At 35.7% G+C, this 20,495-nt stretch overlaps 1 protein-coding gene across 2 annotated transcripts in view; it reads right to left on the bottom strand.

Moving 5' to 3' along the window:
- The window catches only part of SIRT1 (sirtuin 1), a 29,272-nt gene that overhangs the window by 6,734 nt on the left and 2,043 nt on the right, over window positions 1–20,495 (bottom strand). The window contains exons 2-8 of one of the 2 annotated variants that reach the window (XM_027596415.1): window positions 20,366–20,482; window positions 17,719–17,960; window positions 16,153–16,305; window positions 8,170–8,317; window positions 6,912–6,991; window positions 4,525–4,711; window positions 1,990–2,553 (exon numbers count right to left, since the gene is read on the bottom strand). In XM_027596415.1, the coding sequence (XP_027452216.1) occupies window positions 1,990–2,553; window positions 4,525–4,711; window positions 6,912–6,991; window positions 8,170–8,317; window positions 16,153–16,305; window positions 17,719–17,960; window positions 20,366–20,482 (1,491 nt within the window). Of the gene's footprint in view, window positions 1–1,989; window positions 2,554–4,524; window positions 4,712–6,911; window positions 6,992–8,169; window positions 8,318–8,820; window positions 8,946–16,152; window positions 16,306–17,718; window positions 17,961–20,365; window positions 20,483–20,495 lie in introns of those variants that run through there. The other variant, XM_027596416.2, reaches the window with a different exon arrangement.

Here is a 20,495-nt window from a genome sequence, read left to right as displayed (position 1 = left end):
AAACACTTTCCCACACCACATACAAAAATAAACACAAAATGGATTAAAGACCTAAAAGTAAACAATGGGACTATATCAAACTAAAATTTTACACATGAAGGAAACCAAGAGAATAAAAAGACAACCTACTGACTGGGAGAAGATACTCAGCAGATGTTTCCCATAAAGGGTTAACAGCCAGATTATACAAAAAACTATAGCTCAATAGCAAAAACACCCAACCCGATTAAAAAATGGGCAGAGGCACCAAACAGGGGCGCCTGGGTGGCTCAGTCCGTGGAGATTGTGACTCTTAATCCCAGGGTTATTAGTTTAAGCCCCACATTGGGTGAAAGAATTAAAAATTTTTTTAAAAATGGGTAGAGGCCCCAAATAAGACATATCCCTAAAGACAATATACAGAGGGCCAACAGACACATGAAGATGCTAAACATCACTATCTATCAGGGAATCACAAAGTGAAACCTCAATGAGATCACCTAACACCTGTCAAAATGGCTATTATCAAAAAGACAAATAACTGTTGGCACAAATATGAAGAAAAAGGAACCCTCATAAACTGCTGGTGGGAATGTAAATTGGTGCAGCCACTATGGAAAAACAGTACAGAGGGTCCTTAAAAAGTTAGAAATAGAAAACTAGAAATAAAAATAAATCCACGGGAGCCTGGGTGGCTCAGTCGTTGAGCGTCTGCCTTCAGCTCAGGTCATGATCCCAGGTTCCTGGGATCGAGTCCCACATCAGGCTCCCCGCTCTGCGGGAAGCCTGCTTCTCCCTCTCCCACTCCCCCTGCTTGTGTTCCCTCTCTCACTGTGTCTGTCAAATAAATAAATAAAATCTTTAAAAAAAATAAAAATAAATAAATCCAGCAATTCTACTTCTGGGTATTTTCCTTTAGGAAAGCAAAAACGCTAATTTGAAAAGATATATGTACTGCTATGTTCACTGCAGTATTTATTTACAATAGTCAAGATATGGAAGCAACCTAAATATCCATCAAGAGATAAATGGATAAAAAAGATGTGTTGTATATAAAGAATGGAATATTACTCAGCCATAAAAAAGAGTAAAATCTTGCCATTTGAGACACAGATGGAACCTAGAGGATATTATGCAAAGTAAAATAAGTCAAAGACAAATACCATATGGTTTCACTTATATGTGGAATCTAAAAAAACAAGACTCATAAAAACAGAACTGGTGGTTGCCAGAGAGGGAGGGTAGAGTGTTGTAATAACTTTGTATGGTGACAGTACTACACTTATCATGGTCAGCATTTCCTAGGGTATATATATCACTATGTGGTACACCTGAAACTGGTATTATATGTCAACTATATTTCAGTTAAAACAAAAAACTGGGTAGAAGCTATTCCTAATATTCTGTTGAGAAGGATCAGAGATGTTTTCTAGATCTGAGACAACACAGCATAGTGGTTAAAAGAGGAAAGGCTCTGAGGATTGACCTGGAATCCAATCCAATTGACTTCTTCCATGTCCTGTTACCTTGCAGAGGCCTTAACCTCTATGGTCCTCAGTTTTCCCACCAACAGCAGAGAAGCAGTAACAGTTCCTACCTCATGAGATTAAAATCAAATAATGTATATAAATAAAGCAGCTGCCCTATGGTAACCACCCAAATCTCAGTCATCAGTTCTACCAGCAAAAGCTCACCAGACAATGGCAGAGCACAGTTTATTTTCCAATTTTCTTCTCAATTCAATGCTTACCTTTCTCATTCCCTGGAACACAAGGTACAGAGAACACTTTAATTTCTTCCCCTACTGTTAAGGTACCACTGGTTTAACCTTTTTCTAGCCTAAATTCTCAACTTTACAGTTTCTCTAAACACAACTGTTACATTTAGCTGCATAAAGCTACCTTCTATCAACTAACCTGTCAAAATTGCTTATTTCTTACAGATATTTTGTTAAAATAATTATACCTTCAAAACGGTAAAATAAGGCTACCTCCAACAGCATTCCCTTACCATCAAGCCGTTTGCTAATCTGCTCCTTTCCAAGTCTAGGTGGCCAGCACTTCCTCACCGTGTCAGCAACTGAAATTCTTTCATTTTTTTCCCCAGTGTTAGAGCCAACGTTCTTCAAATCCGGACTTTCAAACTGTTCAGTAACACTTTCAATGTTCCTAGTAGAATTCTGTCCTTCCTGTGATTTTTCTTCCATACAATCTTTTGATTCGGACACACCAGGATCATCATCATTACTCCTAGTTGCTTGGTCTAAAAGTGTAACAATCGCTGAAGAATCTGGTGGTGAAGTTCTTTCTGGTGAACTTGAGTCTTCTGAAATATTAAGAGGTGTGGGTGGCAAATCTGACAAATGAGCCAACTCTTTTTGTGTTCGTGGAGGTTTTTCAGTAATTTCTGAAAGCTTTACAGGGTTGCAGCAAAGTTTGGCATATTCACCACCTAACCTATGACATAATTCATTTATGATGACATCACAGTCTCCAAGAAGCTCTACATCAAAATGCAGATGAGGCAAAGGTTCTCTATTTATTAATATCTGAGGCACTTCATGGGGTATGGAACCTAAAAAGATGAAAAACGCATAAGGGAAAGGGAGCTGATAAAACCACAACAAATACACAATGCCAAAATTTAACATGCTCCCAATACCAAAAATGAAACCCGCCACTACTACTTAACCAATCCATCACATTTCATCAAGCTATCAAATAAACAGATGGGCAGCTAAGCATCTTTATACAATTTCAGGTCCTGTTTCCTGTCACCTGATTACCTCTGAGCAATCTTCTCAGGCTTTTCTACTCTGTACCTCAATTTTCTTGTCTGTATAATGGGGATAAACTACTTTTTGACAAGGTTGTAGTCAGAATACATCAAGTGCATAGAAGAGCTCTTGGCACATAGTTACAGTTACTCTATCAAAATAGCTCCTGATACAGTGTGTGGAAATTCATACAAGTCCATTTTCCACCATTATATGCCTGTGTTTTACATCTTTTAAAAATTATCTTTGCGTATCAGCAACACAGTATTATACAGAGCCCCACAGAAAGCTTTCAAGAATTTCTCTGCTTACCTTTAAAGAGAAAAAAAAACTCAAAAATAAAGGAACTTATTCATTAAATTTTATCCTATATTCTACTGTCAAAGAATTTCACAGCTATTTTGGGAAGACTAAAACTGATAAAGCCACCACATGTAGGTAGGAAAAAGATGCACAATCGTAGAGCTGAACTCCTGTTTCTTTCAATTGTTTGCTCTGGCTTGCCTATATGATTGCTGATGTAGAATTCTAATTTAATCCGGTGATTAAGAGTTTGATTTTCTTGGGGCAGCTGGGTTGCTCGGTCAGTTAAACATCCCTCTTGGTTTCAGCTCAGGTCATGATCTCAGGTCCTGAGATCAGCCCATGTCCGGCTCTGCATTCAGCGCGGAGTCCACTTGGGATTCTTTTCCTCGTCCTTCTCCCTCCCCCTCTGATCCTCCCCCTGCGCGCGTGCACTCTAAAATAAATAAAATCCTTAAAAAAAAAGTTTGGGGGCACCTGGGTGGCTCAGTCGGTTAAGCATCTGCCTTCAGCTCAGGTCATGATTACAGGGTCCTGGGATCGAGCCTCATGTTAGGCTCCTGAGCAGGGAGTCGGCTTCTCCCTCTGCCTCTCCCCCTGGCTTGTACTTACTCACTCACTCTCAAATAAATTTTTTTTAAATCTTAAAAAAAAAAAAAAAACCTTTCTCCCTCACCTTTTAGGGCACACCTGATGCTACTGAATTAATCCCTCTATCTTCCTGCCTTGCTTCCTCACTAGAGGGAGAAAACAGATAATATGAGAGCACATGTTAAATATTCCTGAGAGCAAAAGGGACTTAAATTATATTTGAGCATTTTCATACACACAAACACCACATACAATGATTATGACAACGTATGACTGTTACTCTTTTTTTGAAGGAGAGAATCCCAAGCAGGTGCTACGCCCAACACAGGACCTCATGACCCTGAGATTATGACCTGAGCTCAGACACCCAACTGAGCCACCCAGGTGCCCCAAGGAATGACTGTTATTCTTATAAAAACAGACCAATCGTATTGAGCCCCCAAATTCTCTTACATGAGCATATTACACTTCCGGATTACACTTGTATCTAGCTATATATCTGAACTTATTGGACCTAAAATCAACTAAATTTGAACGATCAACAACTATAATCAAATTAAGACTAGAAACACATAGATTAAGGACTGTTTCCTAAGCATTATGTAAATTAGCTGAAGCTAACTCCTGTCATAATAAAAACACATTCCACTAAAAAGCTGTTTCCCTTTGTCTTAATTTTTCCCTTTCCCACACCCCCGCACCAAAATGTCAGATTAACCAATCTTCACGAATGTGAACGTCACCTAAGAAATAAAGTTGGGCTCTTCACCACTCTTTAACCATAAAGAGAATAAGATCACCGGGGTCCATTGTACAGACCCACAACCTATGGCAATCTATACAGAAATATTCTCTAAAAATCACCACCAACTTACTTGGAATTAGTGCTACTGGTCTTACTTTCAGGGAAGACCCAATAACAATGAGGAGATCAACTTCATCTTTGTCATACTTCATGGCTCTATGAAACTGCTCTGGTAAATTTTCACCAAAAAAGACAATCTCTGGTTTCATGATAGCAAGTGGCTCATCAGCTGGGCACTGAGGACAACGAGGAACCACCTGCATGTTCCAGATTTTGGTTGAGATGGGGAGGAAAAGGGAAAGCGCTCAAGTTAGAAATAATTAACATTTACACTCTTCCCAAGAATGCATTTCAAAATTATCAAAGAAGCTGAATCACTGTATTGTATACCTGAAATGAATATAAATACTGTATGTTAACTATACTGAAATTAAAGTTAAAAACTTAAAAAAAAAAGATTTAGAATTCCCACATAAAGTGTTTTCAAACTGAAGTGTAGAAGCATTATGAAATGAGCTATGTGCTTAAGTGCTTGGGGGCTGGGGGGGAATTATCAAAGAAAACAAAAAAGCTATGGATAAATAGTAGGGAAAACTGGATACAACCCTCAATGGCAATCTCAACTATTAATGACTTTATCAACATACAATGAAATACAATGGTGTTATTATCTAAGTATGTAGCTATTATAATAGCCACGAAGACCTACATTTGATATTTAAGAGTCCACTGCAGATTAAGAAAATCCAGCACCTGTATATATGTACACATATGACTTTTTTTTTTAATTTCTTTTTTTTTTTTAAAGATTTTATTTATTTGAGAGAGAGAGAATGAGAGAGAGCACGATAGGGAAGAGGGTCAGAGGGAGAAGCAGACTCCCTGCCGAGCAGGGAGCCCGATGCGGGACTCGATCCTGGGACTCCAGGATCATGACCTGAGCCGAAGGCAGTCGCTTAACCAACTGAGCCACCCAGGCGCCCTGTACACATATGACTTAATCCTTTAAAAAAAATGTAAGAAATGATTCCATTTTAATACTATATTCTCCATCCAAAATTATAACTATGTATGCAGCTAAGCACATAAAATTTATATCTGGATGGTTCTTATTCTCTGCATTTTCCCGTATTTCTTTTTTGGGGGACAGTGATCATATATGAAATACCTTTTACAGGGAACCCTCCTACTCTGTTGGTGGGAATGCAAGCTGGTGCAGCCACTCTGGAGAACAGTATGGAAGTTCCTCAAAAAGTTGAAAATAGAGCTACCATAGGACCCAGCAATTGCACTACTGGGTATTTACCCCAAAGATACAAATGTAGGGATCCGAAGGGGTATGTGGCACCCCAATGTTTATAGCAGTAATGTCCACAATAGCCAAACTACGGAAAGAGCCAAGATGTCTATCAAAAGATGAATGGATAAAGATGTGGGGTATGTGGGGTATGTGGGGGTGTGTGTATAATAAAATATTATGCAGCCATCAAAAAACAAAATCTTGCCATTTGCAACAACATGGATGGAACTGGAGGATATTATGCTAAGCGAAATAAGTCAATCAGAGAAAGACATGTATCATATGACCTCACTGATACGAGGAATTCTTAATCTCAGGAAACAAACTGAGGGTTGTTGGGAGTGGTGGGGGGTGGCAGGGATGGGGTGGCTGGGTGATGGACCCTGGGGAGGGTATGTGTTATGGTGAGCGCTGTGAAGTGTGCAGGACTGTTGAATCACAGATCTGTACCTCTGAAACAAGTAATACATTATATGTTAAAAAAAAAAAAAAGAAGATAGCAAGAGGAGAAGAATGAAGGGGGGGAAATCGGAGGGAGAGACGAACCATGAGAGACTATGGACTCTGAGAAACAAACTGAGGGTTCTAGAGGGGAGGGGGGTGGGAGGATGGGTTAGCCTGGTGATAGGTATTAAAGAAGGCATGTATTGAATGGAGCACTGGGTGTTATACACAAACAATGAATCATGAAACACTGCATCAAAAACTGATGATATAATGAATGGGGATTAACATAATAAAACAAAATTTTTAAAAAAGATTAAAAAAAATAACTTTTACAATAACTTTTTAAATGTTTTAAAGGATTACCAAGAACTAATTTAAGATTCAAAATCCGACAGGAACTATAAAAGGGGAAAGTAAGAGAAACTCTAATATAGCAACATCTCATGTATGATTTAAGTTATTTTAACTTAGATAATAAGAAGCCAATTTCATCATTTTAGAGACATTATAGAACAATGTTTTCAACTTAAGGGATTAAAAGGTTCTTGTATATTTATTTCATCAGAATTCCCAATGGTATATATTATCTTCCTGGATCTTTCCATACCACATACTTTCAGAAAAAAAGGAAAAAAAAAAAAGAACGCGGAGGCAAAAGAAAAAACAGGTCAGAGACATGCACAACTCCTAAAATATGGGGGATAAATTACCTGATTAAAAATATCTCCTCGTACAGCTTCACAGTCTACTTTGTATTTACAAATCAAGCAAGATGCTGTTGCAAAGGAACCTAAAAACAACCAATACACACATGCATTATTAAAGACATGTTTCCATTTATTTAAACATACCACAAAGATTATAAAGTTTGACATCCAGAAAAGAGAATTAAGACTCCACAGGGGAATCTCAGGGATGAATAATTAAAATATTTATATATAATACAGACAGAATCCAATCCTCAATTGAGATGTTGATATACAGTGACACTTTCTAAAGCTATTCTTTTCAATAAAATAAACCAATTCCTCCAGAGCTAAAACTCTACAGAGTTGGAAGGTTATAATTTGTGTGACCTTAGCTTAACAGTTATACATTAAAAACAGATTTTTTTTTTTTGTTTCTGGGTTTTTTTTTTTTAAAGATTTTTTATTTTAAAGATTTTATTCATCCATTCATCCGAGAGAGAGGGAGAGAGCACAAGCAGTGGGAGAAGCAGAGGGAGAAGCAGGCTCCCCACTGAGCAGGGAGCCCGATGCAGGGCTCAATCCCAGGACCCTAGTATCATGCCCTGAGCTGAAGGCAGATGCTTAACCGACTGAGCCACCCAGGCGCCCCAAGAACAGTTCAGATACATAAGAAAATGGCCTGCACCTACTTGTTGTTTTAGATTGAAAGTCTTCTGTATTTCTAAATCTAGACATCTGAACTACCCGTTCCTCTGGTTTCATAAACTAAAGATGTCATATTTTTCTTATATTGACATATAAAAAATATTGACACATTACTTTTGTAATCAAAGATGGTTATTTAGAAGAATTTAATGGAATACAACTGCTACACCTTTTGAAATACAACAGAACGTTAATCTGATGTTTTGTGCAATTAAGTATCAAGGTCAGTAATTCTGGTTTTTTTTTGCATTCTACTTTTTAAAATTTATCTACAACTGATCAGTTAACAATGACTAAATAAAAAGGCTTAATCTCGAGGTGCCTGGGTGGCTCAGATGGTTAAGCATCTGCCTTTGGCTCGGGTCATGATCCCAGGGTCCTGGGATCAAGTCCTGCTCCGTGGGGAGCCGGCTTCTCCCTCTGCCTCTCTGTCTCTTATGAATAAATGGATAAAACCTTTAAAAAAAAAAAAAAAAGGCTTAATCTCCATTTCTGGATGGCAGCCTACTTTCTAATCCTATTTTTTCCTACAAAACTAATCAAATAACAGAAAGCAATTCTGAAGTTTACTAACCATGACACTGAATTATCCTTTGGATTCCTGCAACCTGTTCCAGTGTATCTATGTTCTGAGTATAGTTCCGAAGTAGTTTTCCTTCTTTATCTGACAAGGCTATGAATTTGTGACAGAGAGATGGTTGGAACTGTCCAGGATATATTTCCTACATAATGCAAAAGGCAAAAAAAGATTACAGTAAAGAAGTATAACACATGCCATGTTTAGGTTTAACCAAATAACTACCAATGATAGTCCCCCATGTACAAATTAAAAAATACATGAGCATCTCAAAGCATCTAGATGGTTGCAACACACACCTACAAAAGGATTACTGCTGTAATATGTATAAAACTCAGCAATTAGTGAACTTGCCCCTGAAGGAAAAAGTCAACCCATAAGCATCTCTAATAAATGTTAACAGATATTTTAAGAAAAGTCAGAAGAAATACACACCTGAGACTATATCTAATTTTTTGTTGGCTGCAAATTCAGGGTTTGTTTTAAGGGAAAAGAAAAGTTTAAGTTGAAATTAAAGATATCAAAGATATGGTGACTTCTTTTAAAAACTAAAAGGCACTGTCAACACAATATTAAAAGTTGTTTATTCATCATTCATTATAAATATCAACCTGTTGGAAGTTTAAAGCTAAAGTTTTAATTCCTTACCAAAATTGTTTTCCTTCCACTGCACAGGCACATACTGGTATAGTATAGAGTTGCTCATGAATGCTGAGTTGCTGGATTTTGTGTGTGTGTTTTTCCCCCCAAATAATGCTTCAATGCTGTTTCTTCTTTAAAAACAAAGAATTCAGATATACACATGGCAAAAAGATCAGAGAAAAAGTATCAATTTTGGTCCTCTCAACTTTTGACAGTGTTTTTATTAAATTTCATTTAGTAAGTGACTATGGCAAAGGAAGTTTCTTCTCTACTTTTTTCTTTAAAGTAGTAATGCTACCTACACTTCCTTACCATTCATTACAGCCTCTAACCTATTACAATGCTAGCAAAAAAATCAGACACAACCGTATGTCTGTCAATAGGGGACCGGTTGTAGAAATATAATACATCCATAAGAGTGGAGTATGCAGCCATTAAAATGAATGTGAGAGGTCTAGATGTACTGACCTGGAAAATGGTCCAATGACGTGAAAAAAAGCAAGTTAGTCACCAGTGTGTAGAGTTTTGTTTTTGTTGTTTTGTTATTAAGCAAAAATAGAAATTATATGCACATGTATATATAGATACATTCATACAAACATCAAGTCAAGAAGGATACAAACAAGCTATTAACAGAGTTGGGAAAATTTCAACTTCTGACATTATACAAAAAAGTTTAGTAAGATTACCGATGACTTTACTTTTAACCTATTTAATATTCCAAACTTTAAGAAACTCTCTACAGAGATACCTTTTAGGAAAAATAATAAGCAAATCTCTAACTACCACTACATACATGTTCATATGCTACTGAAAATGTTTTACAAAACTCCAAAGATTTTGCCTCACATTCAAACTTTTATCATGAATTTCACTGACAACTTTGCAATTTAAGAGACAATGCATATAGAAAGAATTAACAAGTAAAGGGCTTATAAAGCTATGTTTATAGAAAACTGAAAGTTACATTATGTTTTGAACCACTGTATCATGCTATACTAACCATTGTTTTCTCCCCAGAATGCTTTGTTCTAGTACATTTAAAGGATTATTCATAATTATTTACTAAGCTCTCTCTGGAAATGGCTATTAAAAGTATTTTTATACAAAATATGTTTTTCCAACAAATATTACAATATGCTAGGCTACAAATAGGTTCTAATAAGGAACATGAGAACAGCATGCCAAACTCATAACATGAACAAATGACTGCCTCCAGAGCAGGTTTGGGAAGCAAGAGTACCAAGACTCTACTCTCCTGGAATGAACTTCTGTGTCTTATCATCCTCCATTCCTTTTATATACATATTTTTTTTTTTTTTTGAAAATAGGCTCCATGCCCAACACGTGACTTGAACTCATGACCCTAACTAAGATCAAGAATTGCAAGCTCTACCGACTAAGCCAGCCAGATGCCCCTCCCCATTCCCTTTTTAAAGGGGAAGGTAAGAAGCACAAAGATGTTGTGGGACAGTAGATTCAGTTCTACACTCGTTTCCCTTCATGTCCAATTCGTAACAGTTCAGGATAGTTTAGCCCTTAAAGTTACAAATCAATTCCTGTAGTTGGGAATAAATTATGAATAATTTATTTTATAAGCCTATATTTTATATGTTAGAGCCTAAGTGATTTGAATCTTAACTCTATTTTCTTTCGCATATAGTGTGTGGACTGTGTCGGAATCATTAGATTTAAATACTGTATTCAAACTAAAGGATGTAATCTGAAATAATGAAAAAAAATTACCCTGGAAGGACTTTTAATGGATATTACTCCCAAGACAGGCTCTTAACATGAAGTCTGCTAAAAACCAAATGGCTGTGGATAAAACTTTCAGATAAAAGTATGGATTGGGATGCCTGAGTGGCTAAGTCGGTTTAAGCATCTGACTTCAGCTCAGGTCATGATCTTAACAGTCCTGGGCTCCCTGCTCAGTGGAGAGTCTGCTTCTTCCTCTTCCCCTGCCCCTCCCCGTGCTCTCCCCCACTCTCTCAAATAAATAAATCTTAAAAACAAAGTCACAAAAGTATGGATTGATCTTCTATGTTGGAACTGTGACATGCTAGCTAGCCCTGTTCTAAGACAGACAGACCATCCCAAATCTCAACATCCTAAAGTACTATTAGGAAAACAATCATGTGAGCTAGGCCATTCTGTTACTGCTATAGGGGTACTGATAGATTAGAATGGAAGCAGAACTGGGACCAATACTTGAAATGCTATTAAAAAGATGCATTGCTTCCACAAAGATGTATTTACCAGGCATAACAGGAGCCCTTTATTATAATGCTGTAGACCAGGCTGAGGACTGGGGTTTTACATCTTAAAAGACTGGAAAGGTGAGATGCCTGGGTGGCTCAGCCAGTTAAGTGTCTGCCTTTGGCTCAGGTCATGATACCAGGGTCCTGGGATCCAGTCCACATCAGGCTCCTTGCTCAGCAGGGAGCCTGCTTCTCCCTCTGCCTGCCACTCCCCCTGCTTGTGCACATTCTCTTTCTCTGACAAATTAAATCCTCAAAAAAAAAAAACTTTAAAGACTGGAAAGGTAAACAAAACATGACAGAGTTCCTATATGGTCCACAAAGAAAACCACATTTACTATCTGGCCCTATACTGAAAAGGTTTGCTGACTCTATTGTAAACATATACATCCCCATTTCGCAGATGAAAAAACTAAAGCACAGAAATAACTTGCCAAAAGTCACAAGAGCAAGTAGAAGAGCTGTCATTCAAATCCAGTTTTGACACCAAACTGGGGTTCTTAATCACTATGCATACTGCCTTTTCAGTTTTTGATCCCTCAGCATCACTTCCTATTTCTCTTTTAAGCTAATTAAGCACCACTATTAGGTATTGCATTTTGCACATCCTCAAGGGACTGTTGCAAGCTTGAATTCCAATCACCATCTAACTTAAAAACACTCTTCAAGAATGCATGATGTCTCCACAATCAGTATGAGAAAGAAAAGCATCTCAATGGAAAAAAAACAGCTAAGAACAAATAGGCAATTCAAAGATATACACGTGGCCAGTAGTAAAAAGCAGTCATCCACACTAATAAAAAACAAAACACTAATATGATAAGAAGATACTGATTTTTATCTATTGAACTGATAGTTTTAACTGCCTTAAAAACAACTCTAGATATCCATTAATAGAAGACTGATTAAATATGTTGTGGTACAACTATAATACTATGTAGCCTTTTCTTAAAGATGAGGTATATCTGTTAAGTGCCACTATGAAACTATTTCCAAGAATATTAAGCAGGAAAAAAAGGTAGAGAAAAGGGTGTGTGATTCTGCTGGTAATTATTTTTAAAATACTGAAAACTTACAAGTAATGCCCCTCTCCTATATACACAAACAAGTTTACTCATTTTTTTTCCTGGAACAATAACCCAAGAAAACATCTTACCATGGTACACTTTGAAGAGACTGGAAGTAGAAATGACTGAAGGAGGAAGCCAACTAACATGTTTTGTACTGTTAAGAATTTTTTAAACCACATACACAACACACATACACACACGTGTGCATGTGATTTTTTTTTTAAGTATTTTAATGCCAATAGTATACTGTGGAGGGTTTTTTGGGTGTGTAGGGGGCAGAAGCATGCTAAGTCAGCCTTCTAATACACTTCTGATAGGAGTATATTTTATTCCACCTTTCCAGGTAGCAGTGAGACAAAACCTATCATGACCTTCAGCAATTGCACTTTGGAATTTACCCTAAAAACACTGGAAACATACCAAAAAGTACAATCACAGCAACATTATTTACAATAAAAGAAAGTAGGAAACACCCGAAATGTACACTTGTGGAATTACAGTACACCAGTGGATAAACATTATGACCATTATAAAATATTCAAATATCTGAAAGAAAAAATTTATTAAATACAAAAGACTACAAATCCAAAGCAGTAGGCAAAACAGCCCATTTTTATAATAAAAATATACATTCAATAATAAAACAAAAAAATACATTCGGGTATAAAACTATAGGTGCCTTTATATATACATGACCTACATACACATAGGTACCAACATTGTCTTCAGATGAATGGGATTGTGGCTTTTTGGCGGGGGGGGGGGGGGCCGGGGGGGCTTGCATTTTTTGATGATAGGTGATGAGCTGGTTTTAAGAGTTTAACTTTCTAACTACAGAATCTGGTATGTTTGCACATTATCAATAAAGTGATCATTTATTGAATATAATATAAAGATGTTTAGAATTTAGTTCATAAAAATTCAGCCCATATTTCCCCCTCTACTTTTTTGACTCTTAATCACTTTAGGGTAAAGGATATTCACTGAATTCAATATGGATAGCGTCTATACTCTCTGAACACAGTCCTTTTTGACAACAAAAAAAAGTTATTTATATATCCTCAGTTTCACCATGACTCTTAATACAATCCCTCATTTTTAACAATATCAGTAAATTGTTTTAGACTCCTGAGAACCATGACCACAGCTCATTATCAATCCAAACCCTTACAATGCACTATGGTTCAGAACAGAGCTATACAGCTTTTTAATGTTGGGCTTAATTGTTCTTATATACCAGAATTCAAAGAGATACCCACAGGTAGGCACACTGTAATACAGTGGTGCTCAAACGGGACGTTTGGCAATGTCTGGAGGCATTTCTGATTGTCATGACTGGGAGTGAGAGTGTTTTTAATAGCATTCAGGGGGAGAAGGCCAAGGATGCTGCTAGATATCCTACAATGCATAGGACAGTTCCTGACAGCAAAGAATCATCCACTCCAATATGTCAATAGGTTGAGAAACTGCTCTACTGAGCCAGCTGGAATTTCCCATCTAAATGAAATCCGTTTCTTCTCAATAATTATATACAATCATTGCCTCAATACGTATTTAGAAATTCCTTCTTTCCAAAATGTCTAAATTTCATCAGTAATATTTACTCTTTTCATGGTATATTAAATTCACTTTCTCATAACGGACTAAAATCTTAAGTCATTCTTACAAACTTTCTGCCCAGTTAGAGAAACTGATAAAAAAAATTTAGGTTATGAGTATTTTATTTATGTAATATTTAAAGAATCTAGTAAAATATTGTGTAATATTTACATATCCTCCCCACTCTCCATTTCTGTATATGATCTTTCATTCTTTGTCCTTACTTATTTCCCCTTTTCCTATTCATTTTTAGGCCAAAATTAACTCAGTCTGTTACCATTACTATCAATTTTAAGTACTCCTTCAGCAACAAAAAGCATTTATTTAGGCAATTCCTAACATGAGAATTAAAGCATAACAATTCTATATGAACAGCAGTTACAAAGGTGAATATATTTGGCTCTTACCGTAACTTAAATGAAAACTCAGAGCAACCATGCAGAATTAAACTTATATTAACAAAACTGAAAAAGGATGCACTTTATAAATGACTACACTTTTTTCACTAAACTAAAAAAATACACATAAATTCTTAAAGCTTTTATAAAAGAAAAAAATGCTGCCCCTCCAAACTTTTCTCCCAGGTGGCATGAAAGATGTACACAATGATTAAAAAACATTGTAACACATTAACAGTGTGCCATTTTTACCATAACTCATTTATTTTCTCTTATGCATGGACCAGATTTCTGTTAAGTTCATTTTTTAAAGTTCCTATAATTTGTTTTTAGTAGCGTAATTCTGAATTGCTTCTACAGATTCTTACTTATCAAAGCTAGTTTAAGCTCAAACTGAGTACCCCGGTCTATACGTGAAACTAAAGTTTCTTACCCTTGCTATTTCAATTCTCAGTTACCATATTTTTCCAAGTGTCAGGTTACTATTTTGCTAGGCAATTTAATATATACTTAAGGGGAAAAAGGTGACGAGTTCGTTTGGGCAATGTTTCTTCTCAGAACACAGAACTTACAGCAAAAATCTAGTGAGCATTATATAAATGTACCAATCAACTTTTATCATCAAATAGAAGATAAAGTAATTTCTTGTTACTTGCTGGCCCTCTTAAGTGTTGATTTCTGCTAACTAGAGCTATTATTATGTGAGCGTCCTAGGTCCAAATCAAGAAACCTATAATTAAGTGATATTTCATTGTTCTTCAAAATCATGTAGTAGTACCACTAGCAGTGGAATGTTAGAGCTTTTCTGAGTTATAGATCGTGTGGTTTGAAAGTAGCACTCTTTAGGGGCACATGGGTGGCTCAGTTGTTGGGCATCTGCCTTTGGCTAAGGTCATGATCCCAGGGTCCTGGGATCGAGCCCCACATCGGGCTCCCTGCTCAGCGGGAAGCCTGTTTCTCCCTCTCCCACTCCCCCTGCTTGTGTTCCCTCTCTCGCTGTGTCTCTCTGTCGAATAAATAAAACCTTAAAAAAAAAAAAAAGTAGCACTCTAATTAAAACTCAGGTTCATTTAATTTCTAGATTTATGAATAAATAGTCAATAATACAAAAGACCCTTATCAAATATACTAAAGTTTAGCAATAACAATTTTAAAATTTCTTTCCATAAGACTGAACTATAGAATAAAAAAATAAAAGTCTTCTAATGACTAAAATCTCCTGGGCATGGTATAATTTAATCTCAAACTTTATAGGAGAGCTGCCCCAAAAGAAATATGTGAGCCATAAATTTCCTAGTAACCACATTAAAAGCATGAAATTATCATAATTTTTGACCCAATATCAAAAGCATTATTTCTACATATAATCAGTATCTGTAACTATATAATACTATTTTCTATTTTTTCCATACTACATTTCCAAAATCTGGTATGTCTTCCACACTTACATCACATCTCAGTACACTTAAGTACTCAACAGCCCCATGTAGCTAGAGAATTCCAAATTAGTGCAGCTCTAGAGACTCTAGAGCAAAATAAAGCAATCTTGACTAAAATGCAACCTAAGAATCTTCATCCCTAACCACAGATTTTTGAGGCACATCCTCACATGTTAAACTGTCTACTATAAAACATACCAAAGCAGAGATTACGATCTTTATGACCCATAAAAAATATTAAAAATCAAAAGTGATGTTATTTTCATATGGTCTATTAACCTCTAAAATAGCCTGAAAAATGTAAAGGCCATTACTGAAATGCAAACTTGAAAAATATGAAATAATCTCTTTAAAAATAAGCCCAATCCTAAAATGGAAAGTAAATGATAGTCCCCCTTCTGGGAAAAAGAAAATTCTGACTGAAATGACTCTATTTCGTGATCTTACTCTACCACAGTCCTAGTACCCAATTTACTAGACAATGAATGGTAAACTTAAAAGAAGCCTAAATATGAATAAAATACATTTTCATGAGAGAAGGCCAAAGAACAACTAGAAGACTTCATAGTACCTTTGCAAACTTGAAGAATGGTCTTGGATCTTTTCTGAAATATTCAATATCAAACATTGCTTGAGGATCTGGAAGGTCTGGGAAGTCTATTGCAAGGCGAGCATAAATACCATCTCTTGACCTGAAGTCAGGTATTCCACAAGAAACAGAAACCTGAAATATGCATTGCATAATTTGTACAGTTAAATCTTCCATCTACGTTTATAATTACTAGTTCATCAGATAATTAGAGAAGAGTTGAAAAATATTTTACTTTAAAATTTATTTATTACAAAAATACTGCCCTACTCTAATTTCAATTCAAATAAACACACACACAAAAAACAAGAGTATAATGAAATCCACCATATTTTCCATTCACAATAGGGTGAGGAATTTTAAGTCAGGCTAATTTTTTTTTCAGGCTAACTTTAAACCTTTAAACATTTAACCAACACATTAAAGCAACTGCAATTTGAGAACAGTAAATCATTTCAAATTATTTTAACTACAAAGCAGGCAAGATTTTCTATCACAGTCAGGTATTTGAAAAAACAAAACTGTCATCTGGTCAGGGTTATACATTTCAAGAATATTAAATTCCTGTATTTTCTTTAAAAATTCTATCATATATTTTAATTCTAAACTGACATTTCAAATAAGAATTTCAGAAGTTAACTTTTTGTTTCACAATTTTATCAGCTGACTCCACTTTAACCTCAGAATAAAACTAACTTGTCTAAATCACATCTGGGAACAAAGCGGAACTATTCTTGATAATCATTTATGATTAAATAGCACTCTGCCTTAACTCAAAATGGCAAAAAAAAGGTCTGAATTTTACTCCCAACAGTTGCCCTAGGTCACTAACATGTAACATATTCTGTTTTCAACACACAATAGCCTTAGGTAGCTAGTTAAGTGCTAACCCAAAGTGGGGCTAATACAACATGTCAAGCTACCTGTTGCCTTCCCAACACTAAGTTATTTACTTGTGAACACCAATTAGGTTCCTGGTTTCCCCATAAAGATGGAACAAAGACCCAATTTTTCCATCAGACCCTGACACACTTTAATGCAAACAGCATTCCCTGCATCTCCTTTAGGACCTGTAGTATAATATAATAAATAAAAACCTTGCCTTAAATTCCACTTACTGTATTTACAAACAGAAATCTTTTACAGTTGTTGGAGAGTTTTTTACAGTAATGAACCAATTCAACTGCAGCAGCACTTTTTATATAGCAGTTTCCAAACACAAATTCCCATTATGTTAGGAAAAATTCTTCTACACAAAAAATGTTCCCTAATTGAAAAAGGCCTGGGGCGCCTGCCTGGGTGGCTCAGTCGTTAAGTGTCTGCCTTCGGCTCAGGTCATGATCCTAGAGTCCTGGGATCAAGCCCCGCATCGGGCTCCCTGCTCAGCGGGAAGCCTGCTTCTCCCTCTCCCGCTCCCCCTGCTTGTGTTCCCTCTCTTGCTGTTTCGCTGTCAAATAAATAAATAAAATCTTTAAAAAAAAGAAAAAGGCCTAAGAAAAATCACATACCACCTCCCTCTTTTACTAGTGTTTTATACATCTTACGTACCCCAGCTCCAGTTAGAACTATTATTTTTTTGCACTCTTGCAGTAATTTCACAGCATCTTCAATTGTATTAATATCTTTTCTTTTTTTCCTTTTTGGTGGTTCTGAAAGTATATTAATAACAATCTGCCACAGTGTCATATCATCCAATTCAGGTGGAGGAATTGTTTCTGGTAGTAAATCTTTAAGAATTGTTCGAGGATCTGTGCCAATCATGAGATGTTGCTGAACAAAAGTATATGGACCTACAATCAAGAAAGAAAAGAATTAGATCGAATCCACCTCCAAGTAATTCAAAGTCTCATTTTCTAAAGTAATGATTTAGCAATCTTCAAGGTTTTTTTTGCAAAGAAAATGCAATATAAAGGTATTTCATTCTTTAGAGCTAGTGCTCTCTCCCAATGAGATGAAGGAGATCAAATTAGAGATGTGCCTGCTCTTAGCGCTCTTAAATCCAGCGTCTTCTCTCTTGTTTCTAAGAAAATGAAAATTCATTCTTCAGATCATTTATTACTTTCTCTTTCAAAAAAATATTTGTCATGTAAGACTTAAAAATTTAGTATGTTAAGCTGTTTTGGATCAAAAGACTATCAACATTAATTATTCAATTGCTGATATTAACTTCATTTACTGAGTACTTATTTAATGTCAGGAGCTGTCAGTTATTAATTCACATAAGTCTTCCCTGAAATACGTTTAATAGATGAGAAAACTGACACTGAGAGAGGTAAAACAGTTTGCCCAAGACTACCCAGTTAGTAAGTGGCAAAGGCCATAATGCACACCCAGAGTTGCATGCCAAATTCCACGCTCTAACTTGTTTCCAAAGCAACTGCCTCTACTTCTGCAATTTCTTTCACATTTGTTTTTATCGTTTTGAGCACCATTCATTTTAAGAAAAGCTAAGGAAAAATATTAAATTAAAAATTAAAAAAAAAAAGGAGTTGAGCTATCTTGAGCTATAAAATACTAAGTATTTTAAGAGTTCATTTTTTAAAAAGTCAAAATTAACTACCAGTTTTTATTTATTTTTACAACAAACCAAACCAAACCTATGTTTTTATTGGTGCTGTTAAGTCCACCCTCACCACCCTGCCTTGATAGATGGGGGTGTGTCTTGTTCCTAGAGGTGACAAAATGAAGCACTGCCATTTAGTGTTTTTAAAAATCTTTTGAAAGATGTACTATAAAATTATCTTAGCACAAATATAAAGGCTATGCATCTATGGTAATCTTGATCAAAGCACTATTTTCATTTGATAAAAATCTTAGATTCTCTAATAACTTTTGCTGTTACTCTACAAATTCAGTTACGTCTCCTCTTTCTCAAGGATACACTCTTTTTTAACCTGAAATAACTTTCTAAATTAAGAAGACATGAAAAATTACAGATTAATAAGATATTAAAAAAGATGACTGGCATTTACAATAAAGTTGCCAATTTTACCTCAAAATTTAATTTTAAAGCTTTCTCTATTTCTTTATTGCTATCATGGTTTAACCTAAAATCATGTCTTATACCATGACTACTGCAATCATTTCCAATGCATCCTTGCTCCTTTGAAGTCAATCTATACACAGTATAGATTTTTTAAATGACCTTAAGAGAAAAAATGATTTTAAGGGAAAAAGATCATTATATAATGATAAAAAGGGTCAATGTATCAACTTTTAAATTTCAAATTCTGACTGTTGCTAATATACAGAAATACAGCTGAGTTTTAAATAATGATCATGTATGCTATAACCTCGGTCTAAGATCAAACTGAAGATTATTATTACTGGAAAATGTTAAGGAAATAGTAATTACGTATAGATTTCCTGTGGGCTTTCATGACTGGTATCTTTACTGATTTGTAGAACTCTTTTGTACATACTTCTGTTATTAATTACTGTGTATTCTTCTAGATCTTAACCATCGAAATTTAATTCTGGTAAATGTTTTTGTTTTTATTTTCAATATTGTACTAGAGGTACTAGCCACTACAGCAGACAAGAAAAACAAAAGGAATCTGTATTAGAAAGGCAGATATAAAGTTGTTAGTATTTGCAGTAGACAAGATCATCTAAGTAGAAATTTGACAGAAATGTCACAAAAAGCTACTAGAATTAAATGGTTAGATTAAATGGTTAATTATCTAGCATATTTAATATTTACTGAGCACAAACTGTGTGCCAGGCACTTTTCCAGGCACCAACAAAACACTATACCACACAGTCAAAAATCCCTGCCCCCCCACGGGGTTTATATTCTATATACAGGAAATAAAACAAAGTTAGATACAGAGGTTATTAAGAAGTGATTAAGTGTTTAAAAAAAAAAAAACAGATTTGAATTGAGAAAGAACAAGATACTCTAACTGGAGAAAAAGCACTCCACACAGAGGGGTACAAGTGAAAGAACTGGAGGAGTGAGAAGGACCTGCCTGAGAAATACCAGGTGCCAGCTTCCATGGGCTTATTTATTAAGTTGTTTAAAAACAAAAACAGAACAAAGCACTAGACTTTCCCTAGAAAACAGAAGCTGACACTAAATGTCAGGAAGCACCTAAGAACCTCAATACAGGTTATAAGGGTCCAGAAAACTCTATTTTTAGTTGATATTAAAAAATATACAAAGAAGACATTCTCTAAAGCTCTGAAACCATACCTATCCGTGGCCTTGGAGTCCAGTCACTAGAGCTTGCATGTGAGGCTCTATCATCCTCATCACTTTCACAGGAATGAAAACCATTGGTGATTATTTCATCATCAAACAGAAGGTCATCTGCAAAAGAACC

Source organism: Zalophus californianus, chromosome 15, assembly GCF_009762305.2.
Source record: "Zalophus californianus isolate mZalCal1 chromosome 15, mZalCal1.pri.v2, whole genome shotgun sequence".
In the NCBI taxonomy this organism is placed as follows: domain Eukaryota; kingdom Metazoa; phylum Chordata; class Mammalia; order Carnivora; family Otariidae; genus Zalophus; species Zalophus californianus.
The sequence above is the reverse complement of the archived record's forward strand: the minus strand, read 5'-3'. Positions and strand labels throughout refer to the sequence as shown.